At 41.6% G+C, this 15,350-nt stretch overlaps 3 protein-coding genes across 3 annotated transcripts; all 3 read left to right on the top strand.

The window, feature by feature from the left end:
- Positions 1-1,216: 1,216 nt before the first annotated feature.
- Positions 1,217-4,451, top strand: LOC139337438 (lysozyme g-like). The gene is made up of 7 exons (XM_070972003.1): positions 1,217-1,398; positions 1,734-1,766; positions 1,866-1,898; positions 2,702-2,779; positions 2,924-3,138; positions 3,936-4,086; positions 4,173-4,451. Exons 1-7 carry the CDS (start codon positions 1,299-1,301, stop codon positions 4,307-4,309), a joined length of 747 nt encoding a protein of 248 aa, XP_070828104.1. The 5' UTR covers positions 1,217-1,298; the 3' UTR covers positions 4,310-4,451.
- A 1,135-nt stretch (positions 4,452-5,586) lies between these two features.
- LOC139337465 (lysozyme g-like) lies at positions 5,587-7,329 on the top strand. Its single transcript, XM_070972050.1, has 5 exons — positions 5,587-5,930; positions 6,300-6,377; positions 6,522-6,736; positions 6,829-6,979; positions 7,066-7,329. The coding sequence occupies exons 1-5, from the start codon at positions 5,831-5,833 to the stop codon at positions 7,200-7,202; spliced, it is 681 nt and encodes a 226-aa protein (XP_070828151.1). The 5' UTR covers positions 5,587-5,830; the 3' UTR covers positions 7,203-7,329.
- Positions 7,330-11,726: 4,397 nt separating this feature from the next.
- On the top strand, positions 11,727-14,760 carry LOC139337456 (lysozyme g-like). Its single transcript, XM_070972037.1, has 7 exons — positions 11,727-11,937; positions 12,125-12,157; positions 12,257-12,289; positions 13,118-13,195; positions 13,340-13,554; positions 14,342-14,492; positions 14,579-14,760. The coding sequence occupies exons 1-7, from the start codon at positions 11,928-11,930 to the stop codon at positions 14,713-14,715; spliced, it is 657 nt and encodes a 218-aa protein (XP_070828138.1). The 5' UTR covers positions 11,727-11,927; the 3' UTR covers positions 14,716-14,760.
- Positions 14,761-15,350: the final 590 nt, after the last annotated feature.

The raw sequence follows: 15,350 nt of genomic DNA on the forward strand, positions 1-15,350 counted from the left end.
GTATCTGGAGTGATGTGCACACGATGCAGAACAGTAAAGTACAAACTATGAGGAATGATAAGCTTATGGCTACGCATGAGACTGATGGGATCAAGGCTACTGATGTTTAATGTGTGGGGAAAAGTAAAAAAACTTCCCCTTCATGCTATCACACATGTGTGGAACAAATGAGTCATGTTGATGAAGCAGCAGTTAATGTAAAACATCCATTTCTTATAAACTGTACCAACTGTGCATCACCTTTCAGTTGTCACTGCCCCATGGTATTATTCTATAAGTAAAAAGTTGTGGAGTACAGTATGTGTCTAGGCTTGTATAAATGTAAACAGGCTTTATGTGCATGTAGAGATTCACTCATGGTGCAAGAGCGGTGAAAAAGTAGGTCATGATCAGTATTTATGCAACTCAGGAATCGATTTGTTCACAAGTTTGTATTTCAGCTGCTCATTTCAGAAACAATGTAACTAGCAGTGTGTTTGAACTCATAATGCTGTTATGAAATGCTATCTTATTTAGTTTTTTTTTTTTTTGTGGCATTGTCAAACAAGCATCTGGCCACGCTAGCAGCTCTGTGAGGCTTCCCTTAGGCACAGCAGTGACTTGAGCTAAATGCTAACTTCAGCATGCAAACATTCTCACAAGTACAATGCTAGCATGCTAATGCTTAGCAGATATTCAGCACAAAACTCTGGACTCTGTACATAGATATAGTCTATGCACCCCTCCTTGCATATTTGTGGGCCCTCCTTACATGTGCTGAGTACACAGAGCAGACCCTCTACATTCCCTTTTATGTATTTATAAGTGTTTTTTTTCTGCTCTTATGTAAACTTTGTATATGGTCATACCCTGCATTGATTTGTTTCCCTTCTGGTTTTCTCGTTTGTTGAATCCTGAATCTGACTGAAAATATTAACTGCTTCTTGAAACTGTTGCTTTCTAAAGCACTGAGGCAAGACTGGAACGAATGGAGGACATCTCCACAGATGTCATCTGACATGTTTCATTAATGTCATGATTTTCTCCACTCGCTCCATAGGCAATCCAGGGGGAGCAGCTGCATTTTCAACTTTGCCTAGTTTACAGCCTGCTGCAGTAAGCTGTAGTGATCCTGGTCCTGTTAGACAGTCAGGGCTATTTCTTGGAAGTCAGATATTTTCCCCTCTTGCTCCCCTCGCCCTCCATCCAGGCCTGCTGAATAACCCCCTCCTCAGTCGAGAAATGGAATAGCACACTAGGCGAGGAAGTCAGTATGTAACCGAAAGTAAACACGTCGGCTTTAAAACTGGGCACCCTGCATGCTTACACACCAAAAAGTGGACAGAGGGACACTGTGCTGCAGATCTCACCTTCCAGTTTCAATCCGAAGAGGATCAGAAGTGGAAGCAGGAAAGATGGGTAGGTGCTTGTGTCATTTTACTGATGTTAGAACTTTACTTTTATCTGTGAACATGCTTGTGGTATAAACACTCAAGAACGAAACACTGGAATATTTTTTTCTTATGGAACCATATTCAGTCTTATCATCTCAGGAGAAAATGGGAAATGGTAAGAGCTTGTGCTGTTTAAAATCCATAAACACTTGTGGTGTATAAACCCATAACCCTGAAGAGGAAATACTGGAATGTTTGTGTTGAAGCTGTGCAGCAGTCTGGACTATGTTTGTGCTGCTCAGGAGTCTGGTTATTAACATTTTTGTATGTTATGGTACTTTTTTGTTTCTGTTTTCCAAGGTTCATCAACTTCAAGCCAGGCCGACGACTCAGGTAAACTCTGCAGCAGTCTGGACTATGTCTGTGCTGCTCAGTAGTCTGGTTATTAACATTTTTGTATGTTATGGTACTTTTTTGTTTCTGTTTTCAAAGATTCATCAACTTCAAGCCAGGCCGACGACTCAGGTAAACTCTGCAGTGGTCAAACACGAGCCTATTTGATCTGACTGTAAGCATAATCATGAAGCTTGCAGCTACAATAACTATTCTGCCCCCGCTTCTGTGTGTGTGTGTGTGTGACACGGCCTCGCCTGCTACATCAGCTCGGCAGATAGCTAACGGTTTCCCCAAGATAAAGAGTGAAGCAGCTTTCATCTTTTCTTCCAATCTTTACTCGGGAAGCACTGTAAAACTAGACACATACAAGAATACATCTATCAGTATTTCATTCAATAACAGATGTTGTTAAAGAACAATATTGTTATATTAGCTGTTTTAACTGTATAGCGACAAATGCGCTAGCTTGTGGCTAACGTATATGGGAAATTCCATTATGATGCTAGCAGTTAGCATATACGATCAAAACACACATTTAGAACGGACTTAGATTCATTAAAAAAATAATTCAACACTAGTGTTCTTATTATTCAATGTCAAAATGACTGTATGAAACTGAAACTCACAGGCAAACATGTTTTCTGGCCAACTAAAGTCATAAGAGGAAAAATAATTGACCGTTTACTTCACCATGTTCCGTTGTAACTATGGCAAGCCTAATAGTACAAAATAAACATTACGTTAGTAGTCAATACTAGAGTCTCCTTTTCCCCCACAAGAACATCAAAACATCACAATAACCATCTATATATATCTGCAGTCAAACTACAGTCAGTGCACTGACTGAAAGATCCATGCATAGACATCTTTGTGCTAATGTTGATGTGTAGCTGTGTTGATGAAAAATAGTCTAATAAATGGAACATTTGCAGGTTACGGAAACATCATGGACATTCAAACTTCTGGTGCTTCATGGCAAACATCTCAGCAGGATAACCTGGGGTTTTCAGGTAAACTTTGCAGTGGAGAAACAAGAGCCTTCAATTGCCTTCATTGTCTGCATCCACAGTGCTTCGATATCTATGGACTGGCAGGGGGAAAAAAATACGTTGTTGCACTGAGGCCTAATCATGTCCTCTGATTTGTATCTGAAGGTGTGATGGCATCCCACGCCATGGCACAAGAAGATGCAGGCAGAATGGAAAACTACAGGTCTGAAATCAACACAGTGGGAAGTGAATATGGAATTGACCCCGCTCTCATTGCTGCCATCATCTCCAGAGAGTCCAGGGCTGGAAATACACTCCATTATGGCAAAGGAGACTATGACCCAGTGAGAAGAGCGTATAATGCCTGGGGATTGATGCAGGTTGTAATAAATACCATAGTTTTTCACACATCCTCTTGGTCGGGGCTCATGTTCAGAGGTGGAAATCACACACCACTTGGCTGATTCGAATCAAGCCACTCAATTCAGTTCAGTTATTGTTTATTGTTTTTTTTCTAAACTGAGCAATTGTGTCATCATTCAGATGCACTTCAGCACTTACGGCAGTGAGAGTTTATACCACCGCGACGTTCAGCCTGTTGTGGGCCCAAGTCAACCAAGCCCACCTGATGACCCTGCAGAGTTGCCTGCAGACAAATTCATATTGAAACCATGTAGAACACGTCAAGGGACGTCACTCATGAAACCTTTTTCGCACCAGAGGGGTTGCTAAGTAGTAGCCATTGGTGAGTATAGTGGAAACAGTTGTACAATGATGGTGGCTGGACTAGTGAGTGGGCTGTGGCACTCAGATGAAGCTGCCTGTCAAGCCAGTTTGTTCAGCCACTGTAGTTTAATCTGAGCAGATATAAAGTAGATATAAGGCGAGGTCACGCTGCAGTTTATCTGCTATTTTCTTAGGCAGCTCAAAGGGACATGAGGTCAGGGCTATAGAGCCTGATACCCACTACAGGCTTATGGGTCAAAACATCTTTTAACATGAATACTGGGCTTCCATAAGAATGCATTGATTGATTGATTGATTGATTGATTGATTGATTGATTGATTGATTGATTGATTGACCTGAAAAATTCAGAACCTGCCGATTGGTTGGTGGAATGAATACCTCTACTCACACTACAGTATGATAACAGCAGTGTTTGTTGAATTCCTGTAGGTTGATGTTAATCCAAAAGGAGGTAATCACACTCCACAGGGCGCATGGGACAGTGAGCAACACCTTCGCCATGCCACCGGGATTTTGGTAGGATTTATCGAAGTGATGCAAGACAAATTTTCTGGCTTGAGCAAGGAGAAGCAGCTGAAAGGTTTGATTTAGCCAGTAGACTCACACATGCACCGACTCTCTGCAGGCTTTGCTTAGCTTCATTCTCACTTGTATTTGTTTCTGCAGGAGGGATAGCAGCCTACAATATGGGGGATGGAAATGTCCATTCTTATGAATATGTGGATGAAAACACAACAGGCAAAGACTACTCCAATGATGTTGTTGCCAGAGCTCAGTGGTACAAAACGCATGGAGGCTTTTAACAGCTGGGACTCTCCGCAATGAAAATCTCTTAAAAATCATGAAGAAATACTCTGATGATGATGATGATGATGATGATGATGATGATGATGATGATTATGATGTGTGCGCTGTGTCAGAACTTAAGCGAAATAAATATAATGCAAAACAAAACCATCAATGATATTTCTGTTCTTTTGGAAAACACAGTCCTCTCTGTGTGACAGGGTGTCATCAAGTTCAACCTAACGGTTCATCAAGTTCAACCTAAGTCTTCTTAAGACCTGTTTAATTCATTGTAGCACATTTTTAATACCGATCTGTTTCAACTGAAAGTGCCATCATGTACAGGAACTATCAAACGTGTGTCAGAGCTACATTTCTGCAATAAATCTGTGTTCTGTGGGGGGAAATGAAAGTTCAGCTGCATTAAAACTTTGGAGTTCTGCCCTCACGTGATTGCAGATCTGCAGAGAATATGGCCAAATCATGTGGGAAAGATGAGAACATCTCCCTATAAAGTGAATTTACTGGCTGATATCTTTATTGTTGCCAATCATTATTAATTTGCTCTGTCAAATGAATAATTTCAGACTTAAAGCCTCCCTGTGTCTGTTACACTCTGGAGTTACTCTGAAATTGTGTTTTTTCATGATTTATAGTCATGTGCCAACTAGTCAGGCCTGAGGAAGGGACACCTCTGCATTGGAGAGCAGAGGCAAGATTAGGCAGTCATAGTGAAACTGAAACTAGCCAATAAACATGCCCAGCCTACGATGCAAACAGAGTGAGGAGAGGGTGAGGGCTCTCGTTTGAGAGTAAAAACTAATCATAGCTAGTGTGGTGGGTGACAGCAGTATTCGCACTTTTCTGTCTGTCAGGACACATTTATAAAGAGTCAAGGGGTATTGATTGCCTAATAGATGTACTGGTGGATATTCATGATAATGGTCTGGAAAAACAGATAAATACAGGATACCTCAAAGTAAAGCATACCCAACAAACATTATTATACAAATGACATGAATAACTTTGTATGTATTTATAAGTGTTTTTTTTTTCTGCTCTTATGTAAACTTTGTATATGGTCATACCCTGCATTGATTTGTTTCCCTTCTGGTTTTCTCGTTTGTTGAATCCTGAATCTGACTGAAAATATTAACTGCTTCTTGAAACTGTTGCTTTCTAAAGCACTGAGGCAAGACTGGAACGAATGGAGGTCATCTCCACAGATGTCATCTGACATGTTTCATTAATGTCATGATTTTCTCCACTCGCTCCATAGGCAATCCAGGGGGAGCAGCTGCATTTACAACTTTGCCTAGTTTACAGCCTGCTGCAGTAAGCTGTAGTGATCCTGGTCCTGTTAGACAGTCAGGGCTATTTCTTGGAAGTCAGATGTTTTCCCCTCTTGCTCCCCTCGCCCTCCATCCAGGCCTGCTGAATAACCCCCTCCTCAGTCGAGAAATGGAATAGCACACTAGGCGAGGAAGTCAGTATCAAACCGAAAGTAAACGCGTCGGCTTTAAAACTGGGCACCCTGCATGCTTACACACCAAAAAGTGGACAGAGGGACACTGTGCTGCAGATCTCACCTTCCAGTTTCAATCCGAAGAGGATCAGAAGTGGAAGCAGGAAAGATGGGTAGGTGCTTGTGTCATTTTACTGTTGTTAGAACTTTACTTTTATCTGTGAACATGCTTGTGGTATAAACACTCAAGAACGAATCACTGGAATATTTTTTCTTACGGAACCATAGTCAGTCTTTGTGCTGAGTCTTTATATTTTCAAAGGTGACATTGTAACAACACACTTTATTTATCCTTCACCACGTTCTGTTTTTGTGTTTTCGTAGCATCTGTTGTGCCAGGCACGCAGCACTACTTTTGTTCTTTGTTGTAAAGATGTGTAGGTTTATGTGACGGAAGTTGTCTTGAAGTCCTCATGCTTTGTGCTAATGTTGATGTGTAGCTGTGTTGATGAAAAATAGTCTAATAAATGGAACATTTGCAGGTTATGGAAACGTCATGGACATTCAAACTTCTGGTGCTTCATGGCAAACATCTCAGCAGGATAACCTGGGGTTTTCAGGTAAACTTTGCAGTGGAGAAACAAGAGCCTTCAATTGCCTTCATTGTCTGCATCCACAGTGCTTCAATATCTATGGACTGGCAGGGGGAAAAAATTACGTTGTTGCACTGAGGCCTTATCATGTCCTCTGATTTGTATCTGAAGGTGTGAGGGCATCACACGCCATGGCACAAGAAGATGCAGGCAGAATGGAAAACTACAGGTCTGAAATCAACACAGTGGGAAGTGAATATGGAATCGACCCCGCTCTCATTGCTGCCATCATCTCCAGAGAGTCCAGGGCTGGAAATGCACTCCATAATGGCTGGGGCGACTATGACGCAGGGAGAGGAGAGTATAATGCCTGGGGATTGATGCAGGTTGTAATAGATACTACTGTTTTCCACACATCGTCTTGGTAAAACCTCACATTACAATACAATGATAGCAGCGTGTTTTCTCATTCCTGTAGGTTGATGTTAATCCAAAAGGAGGTAATCACACTCCACAGGGTGCATGGGACAGTGAGCAACACCTCTCCCAAGCCACTGGGATTTTGGTGTATTTCATCAGAAAGATGCAAGGCAAATTTTCTGGCTTGAGCAAGGAGAAGCAGCTGAAAGGTTTGATTTAGCCAGTAGACTCACACATGCACCGACTCTCTGCAGGCTTTGCTTAGCTTCATTCTCACTTGTATTTGTTTCTGCAGGAGGGATAGCAGCCTACAATATGGGGGATGGAAATGTCCATTCTTATGAACATGTGGATGAAAACACAACAGGCAAAGACTACTCCAATGATGTTGTTGCCAGAGCTCAGTGGTACAAAACGCATGGAGGCTTTTAACAGCTGGGACTGTCCGCAATGAAAATCTCTTAAAAATCATGAAGAAATACTCTGATGATGATGATGATGATGATGGTAATGATGATGTGTGCGCTGTGTCAGAACTTAAGCGAAATAAATAGAATGCAAAACAAAACCATCAACGATATTTCTGTTCTTTTGGAAAACACAGTCCTCTCTGTGTGACAGGATGTCATCAAGTTCAACCTAACGGTTCATCAAGTTCAACCTAAGTCTTCTTAAGACCTGTTTAATTCATTGTAGCACATTTTTAATACCGATCTGTTTCAACTGAAAGTGCCATCATGTACAGGAACTATCAAACGTGTGTCAGAGCTACATTTTTGCAATAAATCTGTGTTCTGTGGAGGGAAATGAAAGTTCAGCTGCATTAAAACTTTGGAGTTCTGCCCTCACGTGATTGCAGATCTGCAGAGAATATGGCCAAATCATGTGGGAAAGATGAGAACATCTCCCTGTAAAGTGACTTGTGTATATATTTATATTGTTATATATTTAATTTTTAATAGCTTATTTTCAGTAGATGTGTCATGCACCAACCTCACCAAAACAAATTCCTCGTATGTGTAAAATCATACTTGACAATAAAGCTTTTTTCTGATTCTGATTCTGTCAAGTCAGTCAAGCAGCCTGCACAAACTCCATTACAAATAGAGAGGATTCATTCTGTTTCCTATGCTGCAGGAAAAGAGCTAACGCTGTCATCTGGTGGTTTTACAACTGCAAGGTGAGGACATAATTAGGACACTCTACACTGGCACCACACATTTCTGTAAGGTAAGTAAGCGTGCAAATCTGTATCCTCATGTTACATATTTGAAATGTGAGACTCGTTAAGCAAACATGCACAGAAGTCTCTGGATACCACAGAGCATTTCAAAACATCACACGGAAATAACTAGTCCAACTCAAAGGCTTCATCTGAAATTCAATCCCAAATACAACAGAAAAGGTAATTACCTCACTTCTCACTCACACACTCTGGCATGACGAATCCCCTCAGGGGCTTTGAATGTTGAATTATATGAAATGTTCACCAACTAGAGCTCCGAATCACTCTGTGTGAAACAGACCTTTGCTCACTTCTCACCAGTGATTGGCTAGTTAGCCCTCAAGTGACGTCTCACCTACTAATCAGGAACATGTGGTGATAACAGGGTAATTAGTCCTTAAGAGGGACCTTTTGTACAGCTCTCATACTCAGTTTCAAGTGGACTGTCTCAGGAGAAAATGGGAAATGTTAAGCTAGGAGCTCTGCTGAATTTGTCAAATAGTTGTTGAGATGTTTCAGTCTTGACCAGCAGACTGACAGACCTGACAAGCATCACCATCACTAGAGCCATGCTGCTAACGTGACTTAAATCATGTTATCCCACACTGTCTGACAGTTTACACTACCGCTCAAAAGTTTGGGATCACTTGGAAATTTTCTTGTTTTCCATGGCAACATACATGAGATTAGTCTGAATAGGAAATATAACAAATGAACAGGACATGATGACATTGTCAGAGTTAGAAATAATGATTTTAATGGAAATGATGAATGTGTACTTCAGACTTTGCTTTCATCAAAAAAAAAAACACCTTTTGCAGCAATTACAGCCTGGCAGACCTTAGGCATTTGAGCTGTCAATTTTTCAAGGTAATCTGATGAGATTTCACCCCATGCTTCCTGGAGCATCTCCCACAAGATGGATTGGCTTGATGGGGTCTTCATCCGTACCTTACGGTCAAGCTGCTGCCACAACAGCTCAATAGGGTTTAGATCTGGAGACTGTGCTGGCCACTCCATTACAGTCAGAATTCTGGCTGACTGCTTATTCTTTAAATATTGCTGACACATTTTGGAGGTGTGTTTTGGGTCATTATCCTGTTTTAGGATGAAATTGGCCCCAATCAAGTGCTGTCCACAGGGTATGGCATGGCTTTGCAAAATCTTGTGATAGCTTTCCTTCCTCAAGGTCCCTTCCACCCTGTACAAATCCACCTCCACCTCCACCTCCACCTCCACCTCCAAAGCACCCCCAGACCATCACACTGCCTCCACCATGCTTGACCGATGGTATTAAGCACTGTTCTTGCATCTTTTCATTTGTTCTGCGTCTCACAAATGTTCTTCTGTTTGATCCAAAGACCACAAACTTGGACTCATCTGTCCACAACACCTTCTTCCACTCTTCCAGTGTCCAATGCCTGTGCTCTTTTGCTCATCTCAGTCTTTTCTTTTTATTAGCCAGTCTGAGATATGGCTTTTTCTTGGCAATCCTGCCATGAAGTCCAGCATCCTGAAGTCACCGCTTCACTGTTGATAATGACACTGGTGTTTGACAGGTACTATTTAGTGCAGCTGCCAGTTGAAGACCTGTGAGGCGTCTTTGTCTTAAACTACACACTCTCAGATATTTGTCTTCTTGCACAGTTGTGCATCGGGGCTTCCCACTCCTTTTTCTGTCCTTGTTAGACCCAGTTTGTGCTGCTCTCTGAAGGGAGTAGTTAACAGCATGGTAAGAGATTTTAAGTTTTTTTTTGCAATTTCCCGCATTGAATAGCCTTCCTTTCTAAGCACAACAATAGACTGACGGGTCTCTAAAGGAAGTTCTTTCTTCCTGGCCATTTCGAGCCTGTAAACAAACAACTGCTGATGCTTCAGACAATAAACTAACCTAAAGAATGCCATGCTCCCTTTCGTGCTCCCTTATTAGTTCAATGGTTTTCAGCTGTGCAACACAATTGTAAAAGGGTTTTCTAATAATCAATTAGCCTTATAAAATGATTAACTTGGATTAGCAGCCATACCAGGACATTGATGCAGAGGACTGACAGTTGTTGATAGTAGGCCTCTATGCAAAAATGTAGATCATTCTTTGAAAATCATCTGATTAATTTTAATTGTTTGTGAAATGGATAAAAATGTTTGTGAAATGGAAAAATTTGTTTGTGAAATGCATGAAAATGTGTTTTTCTTTGGAAAACAAAGAGATTTGCAAGTGATCCCAAACTTTTGAGCGGTAGTGTATATACAGTATATTCTGTTTTAATATGTTTAAAGCCCTAACTCAAGATATATAATGTTTTACATTGAATGAAATATTAAAACACATGACTCCATGTTTTTTTTAAGGATGTCCTGATTGACTGATTGTTATAAAAACATCTCCAATTGAGAACAAATCTGAGCTGGATGCTTTTATGACACCAGCAGAATGAATGGAGGGCATCTGTTTCCACTTGTTCGATATACACCTGCAGTGATAGGTGACCAGACCTGACATCTCAAATGTTACACAACATGGAAAAAGAGCAAAGCTTCAAGGTTCAAGTTTCACATTTTTCATTTTCATCTGAGGTCTCTTTGCTCCACTTTCACTGTCAGCCAGCACAGGAAGGAAACTCATGCTCCGCTCAACCTTTCAGGGTGTGCCTGATGCCCTCAGTGCTGAACTTTTGACTGTGTAACACCATCCATCCATTTTCTATGCCGCTTATCCCTTTCGGGGTCGCGGGGGGGCCGGAGCCTATCTCGGCTGTCAACGGGCGAGAGGCGGGGTACCTGGACCGGTCGCCAGCCGATCACAGGGCACATCCACACACCATTCACACTCACACTCACACCTAGGGGCAATTTAGAGTCACCAATCAACCTAATGAGCATGTTTTTGGTCCGTGGGAGGAAGCCGGAGTGCCCGGAGAGAACCCACGCATGCACGGGAAGAACATGCAAACTTCACACAGAAAGGCCCGACCCGGGAATCGAACCTGCGACCTTCTTGCTGTGAGGCACGCGCAGTACCTGCTGTGCCACCATGCAGCCGCTAACACCAGAACATGAAAATGAAATTCTCTTAGATTGAATTTGAAAAACACACAAGCTCGAACCAGTAAAATGTCTTTGATTCTGACTGTGATGAACAGTAAGATTACTCGGAATAAAGTTCACTGTAAAAGACTGAGCATTACCTCACAGATTTCAGTTCTGATAAGGACTTAAAATGAAACAGATATAGATGTAAACAAAGGTGATGTATCTGCATGATTTGATTCTTGCAATTTCTGGGTTGTATCAGCTAAAATAAATGTAATGGGGATGAAAAAGTAATAGAGACTTGTGTTTCCTTTATTATTATTTATTTATTTATTTATTTATTTTTACAAATCTCAGCATTTTCAGATAAACTCTGCAGTGGACAAACACGAGCCCATTTGATCTGACTATGTTTCATAAAATGAAAGGGAGTTTCCAGGCGGAGCAGCTGCATTTGCTGCTTTTGCCACTTTGCCCAGTTCACAGCCTGCTGCAGTAAGCTGCAGTGATCCTGTTCCTGTTACACAGCCAGGGCTATTTCTTGGAAGTCAGCTGCTTTCCCCACTTGCTCCAATCACTCTCCATCCAGTCTCCACTTGCCCTCCATCTGATCCTAAACCCCTCTTTAGGCGAGAAATGGAAGAGCAGACAATATGAGGAAGTCGAAGTGAAACCAAAAGTAAATCCCAGGTATAAATTTAGTCCTCCTGCATGCCTCCATAGAGTGTACAGAGGGGCACTGTGCTGCAGGGCAGAACAGAGTAACAGGCGAGATAAAGTCAGTGATAGTGGAACTTGAAATAGCCATTAAACACACCCGCAGTGAACAGAGGGACAGTGTGCAACAGCTCTGTTGGTGATAGCTTCAATATTCGGCTTCAAGTGAACCATCTCAGGAGAAAATGGGAAATGGTAAGAGCTTGTGCTGTTTAAAACCCATAAAGCACTTGTGGTGTATAAACCCATAACCCTGAAGAGGAAATACTGGAATGTTTGTGTTGAAGCTGTGCAGCAGTCTGGACTATGTTTGTGCTGCTCAGGAGTCTGGTTATTAACATTCTTTGTATGTTATGGTACTTTTTTGTTTCTGTTTTCCAAGGTTCATCAACTTCAAGCCAGGCCGACGACTCAGGTAAACTCTGCAGCAGTCTGGACTATGTCTGTGCTGCTCAGTAGTCTGATTATTAACATTTTTGTACGTTATGGTACTTTTGTGTTTCTGTTTTCAAAGATTCATCAACTTCAAGCCAGGCCGACGACTCAGGTAAACTCTGCAGTGGTCAAACACGAGCCTATTTGATCTGACTGTAAGCATAATCATGAAGCTTGCAGCTACAATAACTATTCTGCCCCCGCTTCTCTCTCTCTCTCTCTCTCTCTCTCTCTCTCTCTCTCTCTCTGTGTGTGTGTGTGTGTGTGTGAGTGTGACACGGCCTCGCCTGCTACATCAGCTCGGCAGATAGCTAACAGTTTCCCCAAGATAAAGAGTGAAGCAGCTTTCATCTTTTCTTCCAATCTTTACTCGGGAAGCACTGTAAAACTAGACTCATACAAGAATACATCTATCAGTATTTCATTCAATAACAGATGTTGTTAAAGAACAATATTGTTATATTAGCTGTTTTAACTGTATAGCGACAAATGCGCTAGCTTATGGCTAACGTATATGGGAAATTCCATTATGATGCTAGCAGTTAGCATATACGATCAAAACACACATTTATTAATTCAACACTAGTGTTCTTATTATTCAATGTCAAAATGACTGTATGAAACTGAAACTCACAGGCAAACATGTGTTCTGGCCAAATAAAGTCATAAGAGGAAAAATAATTGACCGTTTACTTCACCATGTTCCGTTGTAACTATGGCAAGCCTAATAGTACAAAATAAACATTACGTTAGTAGTCAATACTAGAGTCTCCTTTTCCCCCAGAAGAACATCAGAACATCACAATAACCATCTATATATATCTGCAGTCAAACTACAGTCAGTGCACTGACTGAAAGATCCATGCATAGACATCTTTGTGCTAATGTTGATGTGTAGCTGTGTTGATGAAAAATAGTCTAATAAATGGAACATTTGCAGGTTACGGAAACGTCATGGACATTCAAACTTCTGGTGCTTCATGGCAAACATCTCAGCAGGATAACCTGGGGTTTTCAGGTAAACTTTGCAGTGGAGAAACAAGAGCCTTCAATTGCCTTCATTGTCTGCATCCACAGTGCTTCAATATCTATGGACTGGCAGGGGGAAAAAATTAAGTTGTTGCACTGAGGCCTAATCATGTCCTCTGATTTGTATCTGAAGGTGTGATGGCATCCCACGCCATGGCACAAGAAGATGCAGGCAGAATGGAAAACTACAGGTCTGAAATCAACACAGTGGGAAGTGAATATGGAATTGACCCCGCTCTCATTGCTGCCATCATCTCCAGAGAGTCCAGGGCTGGAAATACACTCCATTATGGCTGGGGAGACTATGACCCAGTGAGAAGAGCGTATAATGCCTGGGGATTGATGCAGGTTATAATAAATACCATAGTTTTTCACACATCCTCTTGGTCGGGGCTCATGTTCAGAGGTGGAAATCACACACCGCTTGGCTGATTCGAATCATGCCACTCAATTCAGTTCAGTTATTGTTTATTGTTTTTTTCTAAACTGAGCAATTGTGTCATCATTCAGATGCACTTCAGCACTTACGGCAGTGAGAGTTTATACCACAGCGACGTTCAGCCTGTTGTGGGCCCAAGTCAACCAAGCCCACCTGATGACCCTGCAGAGTTGCCTGCAGACAAATTCATATTGAAACCATGTAGAACACGTCAAGGGACGTCACTCGTGAAACCTTTTTCGCACCAGAGGGGTTGCTAAGTAGTAGCCATTGGTGAGTGTAGTGGAAACAGTTGTACAATGATGGTGGCTGGACTAGTGAGTGGGCTGTGGCACTCAGATGAAGCTGCCTGTCAAGCCAGTTTGTTCAGCCACTGTAGTTTAATCTGAGCAGATATAAAGTAGATATAAGGCGAGGTCACGCTGCAGTTTATCTGCTATTTTCTTAGGCAGCTCAAAGAGACATGAGGTCAGGGCTATAGAGCCTGATACCCACTACAGGCTTATGGGTCAAACATCTTTTAACATGAATACTGGGCTTCCATAAGAATGCATTGATTGATTGATTGATTGATTGATTGATTGATTGATTGATTGATTGACCTGAAAAATTCAGAACCTGCCGATTGGTTGGTGGAATGAATACCTCTACTCACACTACAGTATGATAACAGCAGTGTTTGTTGAATTCCTGTAGGTTGATGTTAATCCAAAAGGAGGTAATCACACTCCACAGGGCGCATGGGACAGTGAGCAACACCTTCGCCATGCCACCGGGATTTTGGTAGAATTTATCGAAGTGATGCAAGACAAATTTTCTGGCTTGAGCAAGGAGAAGCAGCTGAAAGGTTTGATTTAGCCAGTAGACTCACACATGCACCGACTCTCTGCAGGCTTTGCTTAGCTTCATTCTCACTTGTATTTGTTTCTGCAGGAGGGATAGCAGCCTACAATATGGGGGATGGAAATGTCCATTCTTATGAATATGTGGATGAAAACACAACGGGCAAAGACTACTCCAATGATGTTGTTGCCAGAGCTCAGTGGTACACAGAACATGGAGGCTTTTAACAGCTGGGACTGTCCGCAATGAAAATCTCTTAAAAATCATGAAGAAATACTCTGATGATGATGATGATGATGATGATGATGATGATGATGATGATGATGATGATGATGATGATGTGTACGCTGTGTCAGAACTTAAGCGAAATAAATATAATGCAAACAAAACCATCAACGATATTTCTGTTCTTTTGGAAAACACAGTCCTCTCTGTGTGACAGGGTGTCATCAAGTTCAACCTAACGGTTCATCAAGTTCAACCTAAGTCTTCTTAAGACCTGTTTAATTCATTGTAGCACATTTTTAATACCGATCTGTTTCAACTGAAAGTGCCATCATGTACAGGAACTATCAAACGTGTGTCAGAGCTACATTTCTGCAATAAATCTGTGTTCTGTGGAGGGAAATGAAAGTTCAGCTGCATTAAAACTTTGAAGTTCAGCCCTCACGTGATTGCAGATCTGCAGAGAATATGGCCAAATCATGTGGGAAAGATGAGAACATCTCCCTATAAAGTGAATTTACTGGCTGATATCTTTATTGTTGCCAATCATCATTAATTTGCTCTGTCAAATGAATAATTTCAGACTTAAAGCCTCCCTGTGTCTGTTACACTCTGGAGTTACTCTGAAATTGTGTTT

This window comes from Chaetodon trifascialis, chromosome 2 (assembly GCF_039877785.1).
Source record: "Chaetodon trifascialis isolate fChaTrf1 chromosome 2, fChaTrf1.hap1, whole genome shotgun sequence".
Taxonomy (NCBI): Eukaryota; Metazoa; Chordata; class Actinopteri; order Chaetodontiformes; family Chaetodontidae; genus Chaetodon; species Chaetodon trifascialis.

Bases quoted from the DNA above. Each gene is read 5' to 3' on its own strand.
- LOC139337456 (XM_070972037.1), top strand. The intron at 12,158-12,256 runs GTAAACTCTGCA...CTGTTTTCAAAG, and splicing joins AAGCCAGGCCGACGACTCAG to ATTCATCAACTTCAAGCCAG. The intron at 12,290-13,117 runs GTAAACTCTGCA...GAACATTTGCAG, and splicing joins AAGCCAGGCCGACGACTCAG to GTTACGGAAACGTCATGGAC.
- LOC139337465 (XM_070972050.1), top strand. From the start codon at position 5,831: ATGCTTACACACCAAAAAGTGGACAGAGGGACACTGTGCTGCAGATCT. The intron at 6,378-6,521 runs GTAAACTTTGCA...TTGTATCTGAAG, and splicing joins GGATAACCTGGGGTTTTCAG to GTGTGAGGGCATCACACGCC. The intron at 6,980-7,065 runs GTTTGATTTAGC...TTGTTTCTGCAG, and splicing joins CAAGGAGAAGCAGCTGAAAG to GAGGGATAGCAGCCTACAAT.
- LOC139337438 (XM_070972003.1), top strand. From the start codon at position 1,299: ATGCTTACACACCAAAAAGTGGACAGAGGGACACTGTGCTGCAGATCT. The intron at 1,767-1,865 runs GTAAACTCTGCA...CTGTTTTCAAAG, and splicing joins AAGCCAGGCCGACGACTCAG to ATTCATCAACTTCAAGCCAG. The intron at 2,780-2,923 runs GTAAACTTTGCA...TTGTATCTGAAG, and splicing joins GGATAACCTGGGGTTTTCAG to GTGTGATGGCATCCCACGCC.